At 48.1% G+C, this 26,496-nt stretch overlaps 1 protein-coding gene across 1 annotated transcript in view; it reads right to left on the bottom strand.

The window, feature by feature from the left end:
- MED26 (mediator complex subunit 26) overlaps positions 1-26,240 on the bottom strand; it is a 39,385-nt gene extending 13,145 nt beyond the window's left edge. The window contains exon 1 of the mRNA XM_004277596.4: positions 25,845-26,240. Within this exon, the coding sequence (XP_004277644.1) occupies positions 25,845-25,916 (72 nt within the window). The 5' untranslated portion in view covers positions 25,917-26,240. The remainder of the gene's footprint in view (positions 1-25,844) is intronic.
- Positions 26,241-26,496: the final 256 nt, after the last annotated feature.

Below are 26,496 nucleotides of genomic sequence, written 5' to 3'. Positions count from 1 at the left end.
ATAGAATCTACAAAATAAGAATAAGTGAGTTTAGCAAGGTGGCAGGATATAAGTTCAATATAAAATTCCACTGTATTTCCATATGCAAGCAACAAACATTCAGAAACTGAAAATTTAAAAACCAATTCCATTTACAATAGCAATTAAAACTATGAAGAAAATAGATAGCTAGTGGGAAGTAGCTGCATAGCACAGGGAGACCAGCTCAGTGCTTTGTGTCTACCTAGAGGGGTGGAACAGGGAGGATGGGAGGGAGGCTCAAGAGGGAGGAGATATGGGGATATATGTATATGTATGGCTGATTCACTTTGTTATACAGCAGAAACTAACACACCATTGTAAAGCAATTATACTCCAATAAAGATGTTAAAAAAAAAACAACTATGAAGAACTTACAGATAAATTTGACAAAAGATGTAAGACCTCAACACTGAAAAGTACCAAACATGGCTGAGGGACACTACGAGAGGCCTCAATTAATGGAAAGATATACCAAGTTAATAGCATGGAAGAGTCAATATTGTTAAGATGTCAGTTCTCCCCCAAACTGATCTATAGATTCAATGCAATCCCAATCGGAATTCCAGCAGGGTCTTTGGGAGAGACTGACAAGTTGATTCTAAAATGTATATGGAAACGCAAAGGTCCTAGAATAGCTAACAAACTTTGAAAAAAAGAAAATCAGAAGCCCCCATTATCTGATTTTTAAGACATTATATAGTCAAGACAGTGTGGTATTAGAGCAAAAACAAACAAACAGATCAATGGAACAGAGTAGAGTCCATTTAACAGGTCCACACATACATGGGCAGCTGATTCTTAACAATAGTGGTAAGGCAATTCAGAAGTGAACGAATAATCTTTCAACAAATAGTGCTGGAATAACTGGATAGCCATAGGCAAAAAACAACAACACTGAAACAAAACATCAAATCCTTGACCTCTATCTCATAAGACATACGAAAATTAACACAAAATGGATCATAAACCTAAATATAAGAGTTAAAACTACATAATATACAGAAGAAAACACAGGAGGAAAATCTTAGTGACCTTGGGTTTAAAAGGCAAAGACTTTAGTAATATGAAACAAAAAGTACAAACTATAGAGAAAACAAACTGGATTTCATCAAAATTGAAAATCTTTGCCCTTCAAAAGATGACACTGTTATGAAAATGAAAAGGCAAGCCACCACTGGGAGAAAATATACATGAATCATATATCTAAGAAAGGACTTGTCTCTAGAATATATAAAAATCTCTTTCAATTCAATAATTAGGCAAAGAACCCAAGGGGGAAAAAAATGCTCAGCACTATTAGCCATCAGGGAAATTCAAATTTAAAACACCATGAGATACCACTACATACCTATTATAATAGCTAAAATTAAAAAAGATTGACCACATGGAGTGCTCATCAAAATGTGGGACAACTGAAACTCTCATACACTGCTGGTGGGGTGGGAGTATAACATGGTATAATCACCTTGGAAGACATTTTGACAGATTATTAAGCAACCCAAAAGTCCATCAACACAAGAATGGATAAACAAATTGTAGTATATCCATAAAATTAAATGTTAGCAACAGAAAAGAATGAACTATTCATATATATACAACATGCATGAATCTCAAAATAAATATTAATGAAAGAAGAGCCCAGACACCACCCTGCCAAAAAAGTACATACTGCATGATTTCACAAAATTCTAGAAAAGGCAAATTAATCTACAGTGACAGTAAATCAGCAGTTGCCTGGGGATGGGGGTGGGCTGAAGGGAAGATTACAATGGGACAAGAAAAAACTTTTGGAAATATCTATTACCATGACTGTGATGATGGCTTCTCAGGTGTATTTACAGATCAAAATATATCTAATTGTACACTTTAAGTGTGCACAGTTTATTGTATGTCAATTATACCTCAGAGTTGTAAAGCAACTATGGAGGCAGATGACAGATGCAACAGGTCCTAGAAAAAGGAGGAGGGGTGGGAGGCAAAGAGAAGGAACACTTCTTTGTTGGAGGTTAGGCATCAGATGCCCCTCCTGGGCTCAGCCCTCCCTGGGGAGGAAGGTCAGACAGAAAGTTCCTTCCCCCCTCATGAAGATGAAATGAAGAAGCCTGTCATGCCTGGGCCTCCCAGGGGTATCATAAGGACTGCATGACAAAGGCACGTGTGTATAACGCACTCCTAAAAGCAGCAGGCATCAATCCATATATATGTTTTTTTCCTGGACATTCTGCTTGCCCCTGCAACACCTGTGCATCAACAGACTGCACATCCTAACTGTGGGCTTGGAAAAGGTGACTCCTGGCTTTCCTTCAGAAAACGCACTATGGCTGGAGCTGGGTGACAGTGTCTTATAGGTTGTGAAATGAAAGGCTCACTAGCCGCCGAGGACTGAACTTCAGGACATGTGCCCTCCTCAGCCTGCCTGTGGGGTTTTGTCATACTTCAACTGGAAACCCAGAAGAGGGAGCCAACTTCCCATGCTCACATGGGAAAGGCCAGTGGCCACAAATATCTACAGAAAGTCTTAGGCAAACAGCAGTCTGTTCTCCCCTCAAACAGTTGGTGTGAGCGATAACCTGTCTCCATCCTCCTGACATGAAAACAGCCTCAAAGCATCTGACAGCTTTTTTTCCCCCCTCACTCTTCATGGTTTTCTGCAATGTATTAAGCTTCTGTGACTGAAAGTGTCTGAAATCCTGACTTCCCTCAAGACAACTGAGCTAGACCCTCACTACTCTCCAGTGTGAGTGAATGGATGAATGAATGAATGAAGGACGGATAGATAAATGAAGCCCCATCTTACTGTCCTTGGTTGCTGGGCACCATGTTTACTCCAATATTATAAACATCTCAGGGGTCTCCCTCTGCAGCAAGTCAGGATGTGCAGTCACCAAGTAAGTATCTCGAGAGCAAACAGGCCTTGTCCAGTTTCCAGCTGTCATCTGTACTGGCCACCCCACAAGGCTCATGGGAACAGGGAGGTGACTCTCAGTGCTCCTCACACAACCCCCATGGAAGACAAGGCCAAGGGTACCATGGCTGGGTGGCCGGCAGAGGGAAAGCTGAGGCAAGGGCAGGAGAAGGCTGTGACCAGGGTGGCACAGGCTCTGATACTGCTCCAGGCAAACACGTTTGCTCAGCAGGGCCCAATGGCTTTGGAGAGAGTCTCCCATTTTCAACACAGTTGTCCTAGACGTCACCACAACCACAAATACTTTCTCCAACTTACCTTCTTGGCCACCCTGAAATGATTCCGATGGGTTACATAAAGCAGGAGCAAGGAAAGCCAGGTGAGAATTTTGTGGAGGCAACATTAAAGCAATGGGGGGAACCAAACATCACAATCCACCACGGTAATTCAGTGACAGCATGATCCACAAGCAGCAGCACTGCATGGCATGGCGGATGAGTGGAAGTTTGCTGGTAGAAGGTGATGGAGGACCACCACGGCTCCCGAGGTCACTTGCTACCAAAAGCCAAACCAGCCGCTTCCTCCCAACCTTCCTTGCTGGGGACCCTGGGAAAGCATGACACCCAACAGCAGCCCCCGCTGGGCTGGCGTGGACCCCCATCGGCACTGCTTGCCTCACCCCAAACCACCTGCATCCCACAGGGCAAGGGGTGGCAAAATGGATTCTGAGGACAAGAGCCTGCCCCATGGCTAAATGTCACAGGACAGCCCTGCAGCGAGACACGAGGTCCCGGTCATCAAAAGTCCAAGGCAAGGCGGGACCCCAGCTGGGTTCCAGGAGAAGCACCATAGCAGCTTTCCCTTGCTTTAAACATACCAGGCAGAGAATACTGAGGAGCACTGGGAACACAGAGGATTTCCATTTTTACTGTATTTCCTTCGGTGTATCATTTTCTAACATTACTTTCTCACTATTTTAAACCTATTTTTTGAAACTTTTTTAAAGGTCTGTTTTTGCCCCTTTTCATAATCACCATACAGGTAGATACCAAACACGACTGACCATGGCAACTAGGTGAGGAAACAGAGCACAAGTTTTTACTAAAACCTACATTAACATTAAAAAGGAAATTAAAAAGGAGCTCTACCTCACCCCTACCTGTCACTGCACCAAAACTGCTCTGCCCAGGCAACTTTTCACCAAAGCCAAGGACCCGTCAGCCCTGCCTCGTCTCATCTCTCGGACCCTGAGCAAATCCTGACATCCCTCCACACGCTCACCTTCTTCCTCTTGGAGCTCTTCAAGGCACAACCCGAGACCCTTTCCTTCTCTCACTCCACTTCTCCACTGCCTGAGCAGTCCCACCCCCAGGCAGCTCCACATCTGCATCTGGGGCCCAGGTGCCACCTCTGGACCCACCTGGCGGCACTTCTGCATCTCAAGGGCACTGAGGGTGTCTAGGTACCACTGGCTGACTCCATCCCTCCCCACCCTCAGAGGTGGGGCAGGACCCTCGGAGCAGGCAAGCCCCCTTTTCCCTCACCTCCAAATAAACACATTCACACTAGCCCAGTTAGGCATGTCTTCTTTGGACCCTGATTTCAACCCCGAAATGGTGGACCTGAGCCCACCTCCTGGCCAACTTGTGACGGGCACTTTGTCTGAGTGTGCCCACATCCGGTCCCGTAACTTTTTATGCAGACTGACCATGTCTGACCTAACACAGTGCTGACCGGGCTCACAGATGGGGACCTGAGGCTTCATCGTGCCCAAGTTCTTCACCCTAAATATCTCGAGTTCTCCTCCGCCCACTTTGGTCTTCCTTTTCTCTGAGAGTATCTTCTAGGCCACTACCTTTGTCACTCTTGAAACACAACAGCCCCAGGAGGCAGATGACAACATCATGGCTCAGGTCTGACCCCAGAGGCCAAGCTCTGCAGGACTGTCTCCCCTGAGCCCCTCAAGTCCCCCGAGCCCCCACCAGCCTAAGCCATGGTCACGTTTCTCTGGCTGACCTTCCTGCTCTTGTCCAGAGCCTGCAACAATTATGTAGTTGAAATTGCATCACAGATACTGTTTTTTTTTCGTTGAACACTTCTTCCTGTTGTTACATAATCTTCATAATGATCTTGTTTAACAGCCAAACGTCCCATTAATGCATCATTTCCTTGACCTTCTCCAACTGCTGGGCATCCCATTTCCTTCCGGGTTCCCCTACTGCAACCAATCTTGCAATGATCATCTTCACACGTACGACTTCCTTCTCTCATTTTTCCCTCAGAAATAAATTCTCAGGTGTTAAACTCTGTCTTAAGGGTCCAAATACTTTTATGGCAACTGGTTCTGCCTCAGCTATTCTTCACTCCCACCTTACACTATGCAATGACCCCATCACGAAGGGGAGGAAGAAAGCAGGGTTGAATCTGATGTACCCTGCACAGGGTCCCCAAGAGGCGGGCCCACCTGTCTGGCAAACTGCCCTCAAATGTCGGAGCTGTTATCCTGCCCTTGTCATCTATCCCTTGACTCCACCAGCAGGGAAGGGAGAGAGAACCCAGTGCACACAACTCTCCAGGACCGGCACTGAGACCACTCTGCTCACAACTGCTGACCGCTTCCTTGCACAGAAATGGGAGAGAACTGGGCCCCCTGCCTGCTGGCTCTAACTCAGAGGCTGTTGGGAAGACAGGCAAGGATTAACGCGACTGTCACTCTACCTGGGGAGGGCTCTAACAGCCCTGAAGGGACACAATGGCACAGGGTTGGGGGTAGGGGGTGTGGATAGGAGCAAATATGGCATTAGCCTTGCTGAAACCTAGAGCAATTTTTACAGCCCAGTGGTGAGGTTACCAAGAGTGACTCTGAGATCTGCAAGGAGAACACAGCCAGAAGACAGAGCTGCCGTTTCCAAGGAGAAGGGCACCCTGCACACACTGAGAGGGAATGGCTGTCTCCAACATTAGGAAAACCTTGGATGCAGGAGCCAAAATCATTCAGACTGCACACTGAAACTGCCGCAGCCAACAAAGACAAGACACCAGAGTTCATTCACCAGCTATGTATTTACCAGGAAAATAAAAATGTATACGTGCTGAGGAGGAACTCAGGGAGCAGAGGGAGCTGGAGGGACTTACGTTCAGGGTGCGGAAGGCAGGTGACAGACAAGCAAACAGGACAAGGTGACTGTACTGAAAGCTATGAAGAAAATAACCAATGTGACATGCTAGAGGAAGGCTTCCTCCAGAGCCTGGGCCAGGAGGGGTGGTCGCCTCAGCTTGGAGCCCCAGAGAGAACCTGGGGCAGCAAAGGGTCTGGAGCAGACTTCTGGCCCCACCCCACCTTCAGAACAGCTGGCTCATCGTGTACTCGTAAGGGGCTCCAAGCATGGCCTCCATGACACTCGAGCCAAGAGAACCATCCCAGCAGCCAGCTGCAAAGGCACTGATGCCATCTTGGACAAGGAGCCTGTGGCCTGCAGCCCAGATCCAAGCAGGACAGGGGTAGGGACTCTGCCCAAGAGTGTGCTGGAGCCAGCTCACACCAGCCCATGAGAGCCTGTGGTGAAGCTTTCAGGAATCTTGGGAGCCAGATGTTAAACACAGCCATTGTTAAAAATGCAATGGTAAGGTTGGGACTGACCACCTGAAGGCTGCTGTGGGCAGCTAGTTATCTCCTGCCTGGCAGCATTCTAAATTTTCTAGAAAAGTCACATAACTGGGTTTTTATGGAAAACCTCCATTTGTATTTCTGTAGCTAATTCCAGTTTTAAAAACACTGTACTAAGAAACGACACAAATCCTTGAGCTCTACCCAGCTCACAAACACCTCTATTTATACCTCAGGGTCAGGTGCATGGTAGACACTAATAGCATTAAAACTGCACAAGCAGACCCATGTGCCAGGTGCTGTTCTAGACGTGTGAAGTGTATTAACTCATTTAATCTTCAAAACAACCTCGGGAGATAGGTATTATTACTTCCCCAGTTTTCTGTATAAGGGCAGTGACACTCCAAGATGTTAGGTAACTTGCACAGATAATAAGGCACGGAGCCAGGATCAGGTCCAGGCAGTCTGGCTCCAGAGTTGGTGCTTGTAAGCTTTGTTTAGTTCCTGAAAAAACAAAGGCACCAACATGCATAAGCAGACATAGTACCCAAGGAGCAGGAATGACTTATATTTCATTTGACGAAGATTCTGGTTGAAATAAATATCACTTGAGATGTTCCTCTGAGCAGCAAGGATGGACACTACCTCTGCCTTACTTCTACTGCCATGTTCCTGAGGTCTGGGGTGACCTCTGTCCTAGTTAACTCGGCGTCCTATCCATTTTAGCGTGTGTCCTGGATTTTTCATCTTTTAAACAAAGTTTTAGAATTTTATTAAAAATAGTTTTTAAATGGAATTTTTATTGCTTTTTAATAAACCATTTGTGGTCAAAAATTGTTTAATGTAATTTACTTTTAGCACTCTCTTTTACTTCTCAAGGGCATCTTCATTTGGAGATATATGTATTTTTTAATTGATGTATAGTTGATTTAAAATGTTGTGTTAGTTTTAGGTATACAGCAAAGTGATTCAGTGTTTTTTATATATATATATATATATATATATAAAACGGCTGAGAAATTTACATATCATATGATATCACTTATATGTGGAATCTAAAAAAAAAATGATGCTAATGAACTTATTTACAAAACAGAAAGAGACTCACAGACATAGAAAACAAACTTATGGTCACCAAAGGGGAAAGGGGAGGAGGGATAAATTAGGAGTTTGGGATTAATATAAACACACTACTATACATAAAATAGGTAAACAACAAGGACCTACTGTATAGCACAGGGAACTATACTCGATATCTTGTAATAACCTATCATGGAAAAGAATCTGAAAACAGATATATATATATACATATATATATAACTGAACCACTTTGCTGTACACTTGAAACTAATACATTGTAAATTAACTATACTTCAATTTTTTAAAAAAGTATAACAGATTTTTTAACTTAAAGAAAATGCAATGACAGAAACTGTATACAATAAGTTATACTGAAAACAAAGGTGATGAAATACTCAAAACTCATCACTTCCTACTTATTTTCTCACATTTACTATTTTATCTAGGTTTCTGAGTTTATTCATTACTACTATATCTTCATGGTGAAAATGGTGTACTACTGAGGCATCTCTTCCCAACTCCATATTTGGTGACAGACATGTTAGTAGCTTGAAATCAGACATAGTGGAAGTATTTATACCATGGAAATTGGCGAACACTACAAATCAGGGCTTGATTTATTGTCGAGTTGGTGGCCTCTGTAGAGTCCTGGGCTGTATCCAGCTCAATGCCTGTTTTTGTAAAGAGTTTTAAAATTTCATTTTATGTATTTTTTATTGAGGTGGAATTCACATAACATAAAATCAACTATGTGAATATAAAGTTTTACTGGAATACAGCCACATTCATTTACAAATTGTCTATGGCTGCTTCTGTGCTATGCATAAAGGCAGAGTTGTGACAGAGACTGTATGGTCTATAAAGCTGAAAATATTTACTATCTGGCACTTTACAGAAATAGTTCACCAACCCCTGGGGTTTAGACTTAAGAAAATGTTGATTATGCAGATTAAACTTAAAAGTGTGTCATGCCTGTAGCTGTTACATTAGGAATAGCACAAACGATGAGGAAATATTCTTCCAGTAATTGAGAACTCTCTTCTGATTCGCTAAGACATTACTTGACTCATTAGCATAAAAATTATCAGTCAACATTCATGTCAGGACTACACTCATATGCTGATTATAGATACAAAAAGTTCAGCAAAAAACAAGGAAAGCAGTCTGTGAGAATCAACTGACTACATCAAATTGACAATAAAGTGTTGTGTTTCATTATTATTTGTAAATTGTCTGCTACCTATCCTTTCTCTATCAGTATAATTTATAAATTATGTGTGTATAGGCATACTTTTTTTTTCCTGGAGAGCCAGCTGTCAAACATTTATGGGCACACCACTAGAGTAAATTAGAGTTCTTCATTACTTCAAAGTGCTTGAAATAAAGTTTGAATGAAACTAAAATCCATTTGCATTACTGTAATTCAACATTACATATAAGTGAAAAGAGGAAAGAACCTGGATTCTTTAGATACCAACTATTATAAATTACGGTTTACTAAAAAAATGGTTCTAAGTTTTATCATCTCTGCATGCAAACTGAATTTCTCCATGGTGATTATCAACGTCAAGCAAAAACAAACAAAAAAGCCCACCTAACATAAAAAAGTTATGTTCATGGACACAGTGCTCCCTTTTATGAAAATCAATAATGTTACTTGGAAAGTAAACAGAAGTTCAATATTTAATACATTCCCTAACACTTTACTTTTCTCATAACTATACTGAAGAAATGTACTGCTCCTCCCCCCACTCCCACTTCTAGTTTCCCAGTGCCCTGCCTGGACGCCCTATTTCCTATGTGTGCCATGAACACACGTAGTCTGGAGGCAGGCAGTGTGACAGCAGGGAGGGGATGGGGCTCTTTACAGAAGCCTGAAGGAATCTGAGGTCACAGATCTGGGGAGCAGACGTGCACAGTCATGAATGAGGGAGACGGAAGTATAAACTGAGATGAGAAAGGAAAGAAGGGTCCAAGTCACATAGCACCTGTAGATCATGACAATGAGGAGAGGGGATGTCTATTCTAATCACATGGGATCTTAAGTGAATGATGTGATCTGATATTGGTTTGGAAGGGGCAAGAGGGAAGTGTTGCAAGAGGGTGATGGCCAGGCTTGGACAAGAGATGGAGAAAAGATGATGAAGGGAGAATATACATTTTGGTAGTAGAGCCACCAGGACTTACAGATAGACTGGACATACTAAGGTGGAGAAAAGCAGGGAGCACGGATGATGCTGGGGCTTTAACAGGGCCACAGTTATGGCCGCACTGACTGCAATAAAAACTCAAGAGTCCTGCACAGGACTTCCCTGGTGGTGCAGTGGTTAAGAATCTGCCTGCCAATGCAGGGAACACGGGTTCGAGCCCTGGTCTGGGAAGATGTCACATGACGTGGAGCAACTAAGCTTGTGCACCCCAACTACTGAGCCTGTGCTCTAGACAGGCGAGCCACAACTACTGAGCCCACGTGCCATAACTACTGAAGCCCACGCACCTAGAGACTGTGCTCCGCAACAGGAGAAGCCACCGCGATGAGAAGCCCGAGCACCACAACGAAGAGTAGCCCCTGCTTGCTGCAACTAGAGAAAGCCGCGTGCAGCAACAAAGACCCAACGCAGCCATTAATTAATTAATTAGAATAAAATAAATAAATAAAATTTTAAAAAGAGTCCTGCACATCTTCTCTGTCCTGGGAGGCTGGACCCCAGTGCTCTGAGAGCATGAAAAATACGACTGGGGGACTTGACTGGGGTAAAGAGTTGCACACCCCTGCTCTGAATCTCCCAGAAAGGCATGAGAGAGGAAATAATCCTCTCCTCTCCACTGGCTGCAGTACACAGTGGCCCCACGATCCACTCCACATCTGATTGCTCTCAATAGTTCGAGTGCTCTTCAGGCTAAATCAATCTACTTTTATTTTCATTTTTTTACTGTTTAATTGAAAAAACAATGGAGCACAGGAAAAACAAAAACCGTTCCTATTGCCCCAATACAAATGCTTCCCATTTTACCCCAAGTTCTAGTTTTTGTGCCTTTTCTAGTTGTGCAAGGCTGACAAAAAATGCTCCTTTTCTTCATCATGGCAAGGCTTGTCCATTTTTCTTCAGAGCCTGCAGGATCATTCTTCACAGTTCTACTCCATTTGACTCTGTAGATACACCATGTTTCCTAAGCCTCTCCCACGCCATTTAATTAATGATATTAAAAATTATTATTACATAAATATATTCATTAACATTGTTATTAAAAATGACCATGTATCTGTAAATAAATTTCCAAGAGTAAAATGACCTGATCAAAGGACGTGACCATGGCTATGCCTCCTGCCACGTAAATATTTTCCAAAAGGGTGAAGTATGAAGTTGCTCCTGGGTCCTGGAGCAAGGTGCTGTGGGATGAGGTGGGTAGAGTGGCAGATGCTCTAGGAGATATAAAATAGCAACAGGACAGTTTAACGCCGTCTTGATTACCTGCCAACAACATTTTTCCCCCACATATTTGAATATGAGGTATATTTTCTGATTATTAATCACATCAACATTTCTCTGTCTGGTGACGTCTCTGGGAGCTTGTGATTGTTAGTTCTGAGTAAGTTCTCCATACCAAAAGAACACTGCTTCCTAAAGGCGATTTCGCGCACACACACAAATCTGTATTTTGATCCCTCCCCTCCCCAGTCTGCAACCACAATACAGAGGGATTCGGAGAAGTTCAGGCAGGCTGTAAACCTGGTTGCGAGTTCCAACCCAAGCACCTCTTCCGAAGTGTGCCTTTCCTTCTACAACTGTGGGATTTTGTTCTACAACCAATTTCTTCCTGCTTCCCCCTAGGGAGATTTCAGAAATGTGCAAAATTATGCAATGTTGTCTGGTAATTGCTCACACTAAAAGGAAGACTATCTTTGGCAAAAAATACCATCTGTGAAAACCACAGTTAAATATCTACAAACTCATCCAGGGGAGTAACTGCCTCCGCCCCCAACCCCCAAGAAAAGCAGGGAGGGGACTTATATGTGTTCAGTGTCTACGATGAACCCAGCAACTTCCCTTCAGGCATTATTTAACCCTTCAGTAGGGTAGAGCTTGTCTTCGCTTTATAGAGGACAGCAAGTCTGACAGATTGTCAGCAATATTTGATGTGATTTGTCCAAGGACAAACATCTCAGAAACAGAGCTATATAGATTTGAACTCCAAAACCCTTGCATATGAAATACTTTTCTTCCTCCCTCCCTCCTTTCTTTCCTTCCTTCCTTCCTTCCTCCCTCCCTCTCTCCCTCCCTCCCTTTCTTTCTGGCCATCCGTTTGTCTTTTTCATTTGGGGGGAGGCCCAGAGGATTTCGCATTCACCAACCTGTACTTAAGAAATGAGAAGAAGGGCTTCCCTGGTGGCGCAGTAGTTGAGAGTCCACCTGCCGATGCAGGGGACATGGGTTCGTGCCCCGGTCCGGGAGGATCCCGCGTGCCGCGGGGCGGCTGGGCCCGTGGGCCATGGCCGCTGAGCCTGCGTGTCCGGAGCCTGTGCTCCGCAACAGGAGAGGCCGCAGCAGTGAGAGGCCCACGTACCGCAAAAAAATAAAAATAAAAAAAAAATTTAAAAAAAAAAGAAATGAGAAGAAGCCTTTCTTCTCCATGAGACAAGACCTCGTGAATGGAGCTGACATGGCTCAGGGGGCCCAGAGATATCAGAGAAACCAGGCTGTGTGACAGGGGAGGGGTCAAGACTTGAGGGTCGCTGGGAGGGGACAGGGGCCGTACTCTGTACCCCCATGCTACCCAACTCCCCATGTGGAAAAACACAGCACAGGCCCCAGCTCTTACCCAAAGCACAAGCGATGAGGCCCTGGAAGCACGCTGTCCAATTCAGGTAGGCATTAAAATTAAATAGAAATTTTAAAGTGAATTCCTTGGTGTACCACCCACGCATTAGGTGCTCACTAGCCACATGTGGCTGTGGCTACCATACAGAACAGTGCAGACAGAGACCATCTCCATCAGCAGCAGTGCTCAGCCAGGAAGGAAAGAGCTCAGCAGGGATTTTCACAGTCCCCTCTCCTCCCTGCACTGGGCACAGTGTTGCCTCCTAAGAAAAGTAAAGGCTCTGAGGTCAGCTGTGCGGTGGCCAGCTACTTACCCTGGCTAAACCTTAGACTCATCTATTAAATGGTATAATACCTGGCACAGAATGAGCATATGATGAGTTGCTCCTGTCCCCCTGCTTCTGTTATGGTCCAAAGATAAAGTCCTTACAAAGAGATAATCCTTATAAAGATGATGCCAAAAGACACTGAACACTTGATTTGTTAAGTAGGGTTGCTCATTAGATTGAATGAGATCCAGTCCCTCCATGCTGAACTCCACCTTCAGGTCTATTACCCACTAATAGGATTAAAATCCACTCTCTGCTCCTTCCAGCTGCAAGGCCTCAGGTAAGGACAACCCCCCTCACTCTTTTCCTCATCTTTAACAGAGAAACAGTATCAGCTCCCTCACCTAGGTGACTAAACCAAGCCAGACACTGCACCAGGCACCTAACATGCTCAGCCCCTTAGGATGACACCACTAGGTGATGGCACCAAGAGCCACATATCACAGATAAAGACACTGAGGCCCAGAGACACTAAGTGATTCACCCCGAGGCCACTCAGGTGGAAGCAACCAAGTAGGACCTGGAGCCTGGAGCTGCTGCTCTCACAGAACAGCTGGGGTTCAGAGTTCAGAACCTTCTTTTAGGGGGACTCCAGGCCTGGGGGACTCTTTTAGGGGGCGTCCAGGTCTGGCCCAAAGGAGGGAGGAGGCATGTGCACACCAGAGAGGGGGGCTAGGCAAGTGCTGCAAAACCTGTAGCTGCCCACCTCCCCCGCTTCCTGAGTCCTGTCTCCAGCCCCTAGAATCTCGACTCCCTAAAACTGAGTGACACACACAGGACAGGCTCAATGCCTGAGTGCTGACCATGCCACTATGGCTCCAAGGGAACTGACGCACCACAGGAGGACTCCAAAGACCTGAGGTCTGGAGAGGGCCAAGCAGTCATCACAGGAGGGGGGCATCCTCCAGGGAACCAGCCATCCCAACCCCAATACTAGAAAGCCAAGCAGCTGCCCTGCCCAGTCCCCACCAAACTTGAACTCTTTCTTACCCCAAACCCAGCTTGGTCCTCCCAGGTTAGGCACTGCTTGCGCTTACCCACAGCTTGAAATCAGAGATGGATCCACAATAAACTGGTCACTGGCCCTAACAGAATGAACTATGCATCAGCAAAAGAATGGGGTGGGGCGGACACAGGCATGTCAGACAAGTTAAAGGTGGGCAAGATCAGACCAGGATGCCAGAACAGTCAGAAGACAGTGCTCCTGGGACAGCTGGCACTGGGCTTGTTGGGAAAGGCATGCTGGACCTGGAGCCCAGAGAGGCAGGTAGGAAGGGAAGGAAGGAGGGAGAATAGAGGGAGGGCAGGCCACCCAGGTGGGGGTGTAACAGTGGGTCAGGAGCTGATGAGCAGCTGAGTGCGGCTGCAGCAGGGGAGGAGAGAGGATGCCTGAGCCAGAGGTTATAGGGCATAATGTGCTCAGCTGACTCTCCTGGTTGCAAGTGACAGAAAAGCCAGTTCAAATGGGCTTCATCAAGAAAAGAAGCCATTGACTCACCTAGGGCCAGCTGGGCCCAGGCAACTTATTCCTCCCCATCCCTCTGGGCCAGTCTCACTCCTGAGCAGGCTGTCCCTAGGCAGCAGACCCTAGCAGCAACCTGCTCACATCCTTCCCCATTCAAGTCTCCTCCAACTATCCCAGCAGAGCACTAAAACTTTCAGATGGCCACAGGTCCATCCCTGAACCAATCACTGTCCAGGAAGACGCAGCCCCATGATTGGCTAGACCCCAATCATTAAGCATCCCATGGGCATGGACCAGAGGGAGGGAGGAGGAAGTAGGGGATGGGAGCTGGGTGAGCTGCCCACCACCAAGTTTGTTTGCTACCATGCACACATCAACATCCAAGATGCTTCAGGCCAGGGACCACATCCTACTCTCAACAGCTTTCCTAAGCAGTGTATGTACATCCTCCTGAGAAAATTAAGGCTACAAACCTAACCTCTTCCAAAGCTACATGGTGAACAGCAGTCAAGATTCCAACTCAGTTCTGCTCAGCTCTAAAGCCCAAGTTTTCCACCCAGAGAAAGACTGTCTTCTTCACTATGTCACCTACAGAGCTCACATGTTACCCAGTCAGCCACATGGCCCCAACAGAGGGGGTGAAACATCCCAGTCTGTTTTTGGACACTCACTCTGGGGCCGGCACAGAGGCAAGACCAGGACACAGGAGACTGGCTGGGAAGCAGCTACATCTCCCTAGTGATCCTGCTTGTAGGAATGGGGCAACCAAGGGAGGTGGCCAGCTTAGCAGTGGATTGTGGCACCACCAACCAAAAGCACAGCATGCCGAGGGCAGCAGGCAGCTGGACTGCAAGGGCCCATGCACTGCTGGAAGCCATGGTGAGAATACCTGGGGAAAGTCTTAAAGGCCAGACAGGGGTCCCCAAAGCAAAGCCAAAATACTCAAGGGGAAGGAGGCACCGTGGGCATGAGGTTTGAAGAGAGCGGAAAGGCCAATGCAGTAAGGTACAGGGAGCCAGGGGACAATGGGAACCGCTCAGTGTTAGGCCTCAGGCTTGCTTCGTTCCCAAGGAGATGCATTCAGCACTGACCCTGAGGCAGGCCACTGAGGACAGCATGATGACCCAGAGAGACAGCCTGGAGTGACAAGCATAAGGGCATCCTCATGCACAACGTTGTTGGCTCATCTTACAAAGCAGATGATGCCACTTCCTATTTCCCCAACTTGAGGGAGCCCACCACCAACAGTACAGAAAACCATGCCCACTGTATGGCTGACACAGGAGCATCATCCCCAGGGCAACACGCAGGTTCCTGCTCCCCTAACTCTGAGTGGGGCTGATAAGCAGGTTCACCAGAAACCCTGACAGTCCCCACCTACCCGCCCCAGACCTCACTGTTTTTGTCCTGCCACATGGGAGGGCTACAGCAGTCTAGGGACACCTACAGCCTCTGTCTGCACAACAGACCCTGCTCCTTCTGCAAGCTCCTCCCTGACTTCTTGAGGGCACTGCCATTTTCTTACAAAGCCCCCTTCACCCCACCCCCAAGCCAAGCTGGAGTGATTCTCCAGGAGTTTTCAAACTGGAAGCAAGTCAGTGAATCCATTTTTGATTATGTCCTAGCTTTCAAGAGTTCAAATCCCAGAGCTGCTACATTTCCCGCCATGTGGAAGAAGTCTGTCCACAAGCCATACAGACACACACAATGCTGAGGACAAAAAAAAAGAACAGTTTCCCTCTCAGTTCTCCCACTCCAATTTCAATCCCAAACAGTATTTTGACTCAGTGGTGAGAGGAGAAAGGTTACAAGCGAATGCAGGATGAGCTCACAACACCTGGGAGGGTGATACTTTTGCCCTTTGGTGAGAAGTGAGGCTCCTGCACTCAGTGGAAGCTTTGGCCTGTTGACCAACCTTCAAAGGGAGAACTTTAAATGCTTAAGAATAAGAAGCTCCTTTAAAATAGAAGTGAAAGTGAAATAACCATTCACAAACCTCCTCGCTCCCAGACACGCCTAAAATGTAACATGTGGCCCACATCTGCCACTGCCAGGCTGCCAGCATCCAGCAAAGGGGGAGCAGACATCACCAATTTCGGGTGCTTGCCTAGAGCCCCTCAGATTGGAAGGGAAAAATGGAGGGACACGAAAGATCACCTGACCCAATGCATTTCAGTTAACCTAAGGGAAAGAAATGCAGGTACCAGTTTCTGGTAAGCGGGGGGGTGGGGGGGTGGGGGGGTGCGGGGGGAGGACAACAATGACGACGACGGGATGGGGGGTACAGACAAGAGGAAATGGGCAAGACAATCAGCTCGGACCAGACCTCCGAGTAATCAGCCATACCTCTGAGCCCAAGAGAACAGAAGTCTGGAGAACTCGGCTCCTGCCTGGGTCACAGGCACGGTCTCCTTCTACCCAGGCTCATCCAGGCAGTTACTGCAGCATCAGGAAAGGTGATGGGGACAGGAGAATCAGCAGTGCTATGGTGTGGCTCTCCTGGACTCCTAAAGGGCTCCTTAGCCCAGGACAGGGTCAGAAGCTGCAACCTAGCACCTGCACTAAGACAAGGTACCCAAGTGAGACTACAGGCAAATCAGAGTCTGCAGTTCAATCAGGAGTGGGTACTTAGAACCCTGGCTGTGATCTGACGCCATCCAAACAATCCCGTTGCTTACGCCAGACCTCATATTTCAGTTACATCCATTCTGTCATCTGGACCCAAGTCTCCCAGGCCTAGCATGACACCCACCTATTTGAAGGCGCCCAACTATTTGAAGGCGCTATCATATCAAAGAGGTGACTAAACCAGCACTCACTCAGGGATCACCGCCAGCCCACTCCCCATCCCATTCTCCCATTAACAGGACCTAATGTTTCTTGGGGGCACCCCCTCCACTCTGGGTCAGTCTGGATGGAACTAACACCATGCCAAGATTCAGGGGTGAACCAACGAACACAGCCTATTTCAATCAAAGTCCAGAGAAGGCACCGGGAAATGTCTGCTGGGCCTTCTGGGTAAGACGTGACTTCTCTTTCTGCCCCTGGATAATGGTCAGTGAGGGTGAATCCCAAAGCTGCAGGGGCTGGGGAGAAGACATCCACTATGCAAAGGCAACACAACAAAAAGCAAAACAGAGAGAGGGAGTAAAGCCAGGTCGTCACCTGAGAAGAGACCCATTTCTGGGCCTTTAAGTAACACAAGCCAATGAGCCCCTCTGCGTTTAAGCTCCTGTCATGAGTGCAGTGCCACCCTCCCTCTGGAGAAAAGGGGTTAAAAGAATTAGTAAAGGTGCTCTGCCTGCAACTATCTAACTGAACACTTGAAGGAAACAATGTGAAACAATGAGCAGAAAGGGTAAACTCTTCCTAGTTTATATACCTACACGTCAGTGTCATTCACCCCCCCCACCCTCGCAGCTCTAAAAAGCTAGCTTGCCAACTATTTGCCTGGCACAGATGCAAGGTGCACCAAGGGGTAAAAAAAAGTTGGGAAGTGTTTACTGGAAGTGGCTTTCAGGAGAACTGGCTTCAAGAAGGAGGACACAGGTAGCTATCTTGGGGATCACCCAGGGGAAAGCGGACGTGGCCACCACCCCACGATCCAACCCAAGCTAGGCCAGGGACCTGATGGAAAGAGGGGTCAAGAGAGCTAAGGTGGAATAGGGGAGGCGGGAATATCCAAGTAAGGCATCGAGGGGACAAGGAGAACCAGCCCCCAGGTGTGTGCAAGCAGAGCTGCAGCCAGCTTGGGGGGCCAGGTGCCATGCGGAGCCAAATCTGACCGGACTGTGGGTAAGGGAAGGAGCTGAAGGTACAAGCAGGACAGCGGGGCCACCGGCACCTGGAGGAGGGCTGCCAGGCCACCAATGGCCTCTCGGTGTGAGCCACGGTCACGTGCAGCTGAGTTCTCCGTCAGTAACTCACCTGACTGCTGACGTTTGCACCACAGAACCCCCCATCACAGAGCCAAGGCCAGCCACCTACAAAATCACTTTGTGCACACAGTGGACAAGTGACTAGAGTCTCCACAGCAGCCATGAGGCTGACCCACCACAGGGCGTGGCCTGGAGAAAGCATCACCCATTTTTTGGCCCTTGACGAATGAAACTCGGGAGAGGGGGGTGTCCAGGAAGGGTTTGATTTGTCACATGACCAAAAAAGGACACAGGATCCCAAGGTAGCATTTGAACAGTGTCTCCAGGGATCACAGACAGCCAGGGAATCTAAGATCAAGAGCCACCTTCTCTGTCAGGGGTGAAAAATGCCAGCCAAGAAACAAAAAGGAAAAAACACTTCACACCTTATCCTCAGCCAGTTCAAGAGAAAGCAGAAAGTATTTCAGGTACAACTTTCCTCTGGGACAAGCATAAAAACGTTGCACAGATGAATCCAGCATAAGGATCCAAATCCAGGCAGGAGAGTGGAATGTCTGCCTTGTAATCCACTGCCCTCTCTCGAGTGACATGGGAGGCAGCAGCAGGTGGCTAAGGACTGGGTGGGTAGGTTCCAACCCTAGTGTCATCCCTTCTAGCTGTGTGTCCACTGAGCCTCAGTTTCTGCACTGGTACCTGCCTCCCAGGGTTGCTGTACAGATTAAAGGTGAAAAGTGCTGGCACCTCATACCTGCTCAGTAAGCGCTGACAGCCAATTCTGAAGACCAGCCCTTTTCACGGAAGATCAACAAGCATCTGAGCACCCACTTGCTGAAGAAGTTCTGGATACCTGGGGAGTAACTCATGCTCTGCCAGCAAGGAGCTTGCAATCCCATAGAAAACGTGTTCAACAAGACCTATACTCAGCAGGAATGTAGGATTTTTAAGTTATGTACAGTGCCAGAAGGAGACTGTCTTTGATTAAAGCAGGAAAGGTTTCTGGAAAAGGGAGAGCAGTAGGGACAACAGGAGGCCCCAACCAGAGGCAGTACAAAGGGTTCGATCCTAGGTGTCACACACATACAAGTAAAGTCGGCTTCCAGGTTTAAGTAGACGCTGTTCTGACAACAAGCTGTAACTTCATTTCAAAACATTACTGGATTAGGAGTAGCTTCTGTCCTTGAGTTTTCTCCAAAAACAAAAACAAGAAAACAGCTACTCAAAGTACACCTGCCATTATGTGGAAGTTCCTGAATGTTTCTGATCATAAAAATGGACCCTAACACCCAAAAAGGTTAGGACCCACTAGGCTAGAAGATTTTAAGGGGGGAAAGGTGGTAGGATGTGGGAAGGAAATAGAAATGCAAAACTTAACGTTTAAAAACACTTCACATTTAAGGTTAACCTCAGAAGATGCACTGGAGTTCAACTTTCATGCTGGGCACTGCTTATGCAGGAGGTGGGACACTGTTGTTAAGCCCATCGGCTTCTGAGCCAACCAGCACTGGGTTTGGGCCCAGAGCTTTCCCATATCCACCTCTGTGACACTGGACAGATCACTTAACCTCTGCTCTCCCCTAAAATGAAGATGGAGCATCCACTTGCAAGAGTGGTTCAGAGAACCACCAAGGATGCAAAGCACTCTACACAATACCTGGCATATAGTAAGTGCTCAGTAAACAGCAGCTCTTCATTTTACAGCCTCCAATGGATGAATCCAGGAAACTCTGTTGCAGTCCCAGGAGCACTGGAAGGCTTTTAACCCCACCTGCCTGGAAGTGGCACATCACCTGACACGACTCTTCTTTTTAGCAGCCTCCATATACAATCACAGAACCTCCAGGAACTCACAGGTCAAGAATCTGAGGGCCCAGATAGAGGGCCCAGTCCTGTCTGCACGCCCACCTGGCATGGTGGCCCTGGACTCTTGAGCCAGCTCTGACGATAATCAAGAGCTCCCCTGAGTGCAACAGCACCTACCTCCCAGGAACTCCTGCCTTCCAAGTCCTAGGTTTGCCTCCGGAAGCCACACAGAGCCTACCTAACTCCAGTACTGGAAACGAGCCCCAGGCCCTTCACAGAGCCTGACACCTGCCCCCTTCCCATCCCATTGCTGAGAGGGCAAACTGTTCAAGGATTTGCTACCAACTCCTCCAAACTCTCCATTCCCCTCAGGTCAGAGACAAACCAAGAACTGACTTCCTTTTCCTTCTGAAAACTCAAATGATGGAAAAAAATGATGATTCTAGAAAGCCATTTCATGCTCTTAAGAATTCTGAACTATCTTCGAATAAGACACATGAACTGTTCCACTTGGATCTAAGAGCTGTAGCCCTGTAAGGCTGCCGCACCCCAGACTATCCGTGTGCACGCTCTATGCCTGCTCCAGGTCCCTGGAGGGTTGCAGCTGGGCACCCCCAGGTCTGCACTCTCCATATCCAGCACCATAAATGCTTGCTAGAAATGTTTATTCAACTGCTGAGCCACCTTTTCCAGTTTTACCATATTTCTCCATAAACAGTGTGCATCAGTTGGTGATTGAAATGTAAGTGTAGGGCTTCCCTGTAGGCGCAGTGGTTGAGAGCCCGCCTGATGATGCAGGGGACACGGGTTCGTGCCCCGGTCCGGGAAGATCCCACATGCCGCGGAGCAGCTAGGCCCGTGAGCCATGGCCGCTGAGCCTGCGCGTCCGGAGCCTGTGCTCCGCAACGGGAGAGGCCACAACAGTGAGAGGCCCGCGTACCACAAAAAAAAAAAAAAGAAAGAAAGAAAGAAAGAAATGTAAGCGTACTGCCTCCCAAGACCTGGAATTCATTCAGGGAGTACTTTTAAACACAGCATGCGGAATATTGGTAGGCCCTCCTTATTCAGGAAATGCTCTCCAGTTCATGGAATCCCTGTGTCAATACTTGTTCAGCGCTACTCATGTGCCTGGAGAGTGAAAAGGAGCAGTTTGAGAAGGGGCTCTGAGCATGGGCACTCACAAGGCTGGACTGAAAATGCGCTGCCTACGCAGCCGGCCACTGAGCCACAAACTCAGTCACCCAATCTGACAACCAGCTAGTGGGCCCCACAGGGACCAGGCGGACTCAGGCCAGAGCCACCACCAGGAATAAAAAGGAAAAGCACAACTTCTACTGAGAGACACAGCCCCCAGCTTCCAGAAGGTGGTTTACAGTGGGGGGGGGGGGGGGCAGGAGACCCCCTGAGGCAGTCACCTAGAGGTTGGGCTGGGTTAAATCAGTTCTGGATGAACCAGAACTCCGTCTGAGAAGACACTCACATGGACACCAAAACTGAGGCAAAGTAAATACAGCTCTCCTCCTTCACCTAACTCCACGCTTGGCACCCCTGAGGGCATGTCCTACCACACGAAGCTGCATCATGAGCCCGGGTGACCATGGTGCCTGTCTATATCTGTGTCAGGACAAAAACCCCTTCCCATAAGCTGATCTTGGACTGTCCTCCTAGGCCTCTGTGACCTCCAGCCAGGACAATATACCCTGACAAGAGCCTCCTCTGAGGACCTCCATGAAGACCGAATGTAAAGTCCACCTTCTTCTGAGGGAGAGAGTGAATCACAACAAGGTCTTACACCTGCTTCACAACCAACACTGTTACCTGCCTACTTCCCAAAGTCATAAAATGCCACACTGCTGTCCTCACACGTCCTGGCCACGACGTAAAAGAGCAAAGACAGGAAGGTTACTGAATGTGGGCAACCAGTGTGATCAGGAAGAGTCCACGTGCTTAGATTTCATATCTTCTAATATACTAATGAGAATCAGAACTAATAGTCTTCCATTTTAGAACTTATAAGATTCCTCTTTTCTGCAGGATCAATGGCATTTTAAATTAACATCAAAAGTGCTGTAATCTTGAAGCAGAAAAGGAAGCTGGAACACAAGACTCATGAAAAGTTCCACATCAGCTAGCAGTTGCCACACCACAGTGTGGTCTGGCCCAGGATTCTGTGTCCCTGACAGAAACCTTAAGATGTTTCCGGGACAGGCTGTCTAATGTCATCAACCTGTAAGATCTATCACAGGTAAATCGAACCCAAGTTGTCATCTCATATAAACTTGTGTGGGAGAGAAGAGACTCCCACATCTTTTCTTACCAGCTCAAGGACGCTGCCTTCTTGGCCTCTTCTGAAGCTGCCTCTCCATGTTTGAGAGCAGTATGGTGGCGTTTAACGTTGGAAGCACTATCGCTTAATGACTTTGGCTAAGTCCCTCCCTAACTTTAGGGCAGTCACCTCACATTAAGTCAGTAGGAAACAAAGGCATCTTGTCCTCTCCTGGCCATGAGAGACACTCACTAAACAGTACTGTCATGATGTCTGCTTCTGCACCTGCAGAAAGGGGAGACTGGCTACTCACTCCACCTCCCTTTATAGGCTGTTGGGAGAAAGCAGGATACTCTGCTGCACAAAGTCAGGTAAAGCATACATCTCTGTAGAAGTGTGTTGGTGTCTGTTATTCAGAAAATTCACACAATGTACCGTGCATTAAAAGAAGAAACTTCTAGAACAACAATTCATGTTAGCCTCTGCTGCACCTTCCAGAATCTGAACCTGGATCTGGAAGGAGCTTTTGGGGCAAATACACCAGTTCCCAATCCCACTTTGCTGATGAGGAACCTGCAGTCCAGTGAAGCTAAGTGGTATCTTAACCTTCAAACTCCTAGGTGGGAAAATTATCCTTCCCGTGTCTCTCTCTGCAGAGGCCCCTTGTTCACCTCCCCTTGGCACCTGAAGTCTGCAGAACAGTGAAGAAGAAAAGTAGTTCCTGAGGTTTCCTGCTGGACAGCCCAAGAAGGAGTCTAGGGTTCAGTCAGTTTAACCAGCACTTAGAAAGTACACCTAAGGCTTCTGCTCTAGACAGAGAAGACAAAGCCCGAACTCTGGAGAAACAATGAGTGTCCGATACAAACGGGAAACTAATCATTTGCTGATGAGATTATGCTTGGGTGGACTGATTCTGATTTCTGGGCAGCAGTAAGACAGTCCTCAACTTTATCCATAACGAAACAAGATTAAGATGGAACAAAGGCAGAGTGCACTTAAGAAAGATTTTCAACGCTCTGGGCTGCCATACACAAGAAGAGTAAGGCTTCGACTGTTCTGAAAAACCGTTAGTTGCTTTTTGAAAAGGAATGTACAGAATTTACTTTATTACTGAGTTGAGAGAAATTATTAACGCAGAGCCTGATGCTATAGATATTCAAATACTCCAGAGGCTAGAATACAGAGCAAAGAAACAACTTTCCTCTTAAGAACTCCTTTGTCAGGGAGATGGTCAGAAAGTGTTACTTTGTTATTTCCCTAAGTTTTCAGATACCTGTGGATATTAGGTCAGCTGCCTGACATTGAGTTTTCAAGCAAAAGCTAAGTTTGTTAGCATACTTGCATGCCCATAAAGGTAAGCATTACATGACACAATTCTCTGTCGCTTCTCTCAGAAGAGGTTTAATTTTAGTGTTGGCTCTTCAACACTGTCCCCATTTTTATTTTCCAGGAGCACCTTAAATATGTGTCAACTAACTATACAGAAGTGGAGTTCCTACTTGAGCAAGGCAGAAGAGAAGAACAGCTGTGTGCTGGCACCGCCTGGTTGGAGCCACCTAGCTCTCACCTGAGCCCAGGTCAATCAAGAGAAACTGCAGAAATAAGGTCACACCATCTCTGCCAGCAACCTATCCCTCCACAGCTCTGAGTTTCTATATGGGGTTTGCTCCAAGCCACACGCCTGTCAAACGGCTTATAACAATACTCAGGGATGTCACTGACAACAGCAGCATTTAAAGGTGGCACTTTCTCCCCACTCATATTCAGAGACAATTTCCCAATTTCATCCACCACACTTATATTAGTAGGACTCTACACACACCTATCACAAGAGTCCACCCAAATAAGCCACGTGAAATGTGCATTCCATGACATGTAACACAACCGTGGGCTTGGCCTCTCTTCCTCCTGTACTCCTAGGAACCCTTTAGATTAGGGCCTTACACAACACTGGAACCCCTGAGGTCACTGCCCCACCTAATCTACAACATGGTGACTGCCCGTTAAAGCGCCTCCTGATCCCAAAGCTTTCCTAGGTGGCGTTAAGGATCAGTGCTAATATCTCAGCAACCTTTCAGACTCTCCGGAAGGCAAACAAGCACATGGAATTCAAGAAATTACACTCTGACTGATGCAAAAGTCACCAAGGCTATATATTTCAAGTCACTTGTTTTATCCTCTAATATTTCAGTCTTGGGAATTGCTGCAGCACCCGTTTCTGCAAAAATTCTGCAAGGTTTTTATATAGCTTGTGCCTACTCCACCCCCAAAGTCATAACAAAAATGTATACAATATTTCTTAAAGACAATTACCACCAAATCTATCTTAATGGGGTCTGAAGACCAGGAATGACAGAATTACTTATGATACAGAAATCAGAGTCTTACAAAAATAACTATTTCTGCCAGAATTGTACAATCCAACATGAATTATTCCCAAAATGCTAGGCTAAAGCCTACTGCTAAAAGTAATCAGCCAAACTCATGTAAAGGAAAAGCAAAAGCCCCCATAGTGACAGAAACCTAAGTTACCTAGCCAAGCCCAAGATGGTTTATTTCTTCCATCCCCAGCACATTAAAAAGTGGTTTCAATGGCCACTTCTTGGTCTCCCAGGAAATGCAGGGGCTCACTTCATACCTGGATGCTACTACATCTTCCCATTGCTCCACTGCTCCTGCCACAGGGGGAAATGACCCCTATGGCCGTAAACCACTCATAAAAAATATGAGAACACGATGAGTCTTTCCCTACACACACGGAGGGGGGCAGGGGAGATCCCTCCACAAACAGTAGCCTCCGCGGAGGAGCACCTGAGAAAGCGACACCCTGGGGTTAACCCTGATGGCCTAGGTCACAAACCAACAGGCTAGGACCCCAGGTAGGGCGTAGACAGCCGACGGAGGGCTCTGGGTGGAATGGGAGAGCAAACAATCACCTTTAATTCACTACCAAAAAGCAGGGCTCTGGCTTGGTCTGAGACGTAATGAGTACTTAGGCCCAGAAAGGTAACAGAAAGAATCCCACTCTCCACAAGATCATCTTTCGTCGGCAGGGACCCCAAGAGAGACCCGGCAAAGGCATGTCCACTCTCAGAACCAAAAGGGACTCTCCGAGTGCCCTGGGCAGCTGGCTAGGTGCAAAGCAGGCCAGGGGGGTTCCCTCCGAAGCCAGGAAGGTGCTTCCAGACGGGAGGAAAGAGAAAGAGGACTTCCCTGATCACCCAGAAGACCAAGACACCGCCGGCACCGGCTCCCCGAGTCATACCCCGGACACCAGTTGCTCCACAGCCTTCCCCCCTCCCCTCCCCCGCGCCGGGAGGGCTTCCCGGGGGTCGCGGGTCCCCCGGGAAGGGCGAGGCGGGGGAGCTCCGTCAGGAGCAGCAAGGGTCGTAGAGCTGGAGCGGGAGAGGAGAAAAAGCTCTGATCTCAGCTCCCATCTGCTCCCTCCGCCCAGGCCGCACGAAAGCCTCGGCCTCACGTACCGAGCGCCGCCGGGCTGCCCGACCAGCCCCCGGCCCGGGCCTGGGGGGCGAGAGGCCGGGATGGCAGCGGCCCTCGGGGGCAGGTGGGTGGCCGGTGGGTCCCCCGGAGCCCTGCGGGGGAGGGGCACTATGGAGGGGGAGGGTCCCGGGCCCACGCGGCCTCCACCTCAGCCCGTGCGGTGAACACTTACGTTGCTCTGGGGGTCGATGGCCTGCAGCAGCCGGTCCCTGATCTGCTGCGGAGACGGCGGAGCCGCTGTCATTGCCTGGGCGAGGCGGGGGGGAGCGGCCGGGCCAGCGGGCGGGCGGGCTGAGGCGGCGGACGGGGGTCACTCACTCGCCGGCCTCCGGGAGCGGAGCCTCATGTTCCCCGCGGCACCGGGGGAAGTGGGGGCGCGCGGGGTGGCGGAGAGGGGAGCCGGGGCCGGGGCTCAGGCCCGGGGCGCCGCCGCCACCAGAGGAGGAGGAGGAGCCGCCGGAGCCGTCGCCGCTGCTGCCGCCGCTTCGAGAACCAAACTCCAGTGAGCAGCCCCCGCGCGGAGCACTCTGGGTAACCCGCGCCGCACGCAGCGTCGGCACCACACTGAGGAGGTTGGGAGATGGGGCGGTCTGAGACGCCAAACTTGGGCGGGGCCACACGCGGGTCACGCCCCTCGTTTCTTACGCATGCGCGCGCAGGCGCATTGTTCCCTCCCGGTCAAAGGTGACGTTGGGAGGCGGTTGGGCAGGGCAACGGCCACCGCCTGGAGGCCCCGCCCCCACCCAAGCTGGGCGGGGGCCGAGGTTTCCGACGGAAACGGTCGATACGCGCCGAGTCCTTGAACCCGGGCGCTGTGGGTGGCC

This window comes from Orcinus orca, chromosome 3 (genome assembly GCF_937001465.1).
Source record: "Orcinus orca chromosome 3, mOrcOrc1.1, whole genome shotgun sequence".
Taxonomy (NCBI): domain Eukaryota; kingdom Metazoa; phylum Chordata; class Mammalia; order Artiodactyla; family Delphinidae; genus Orcinus; species Orcinus orca.
The sequence above is the reverse complement of the archived record's forward strand: the minus strand, read 5'-3'. Positions and strand labels throughout refer to the sequence as shown.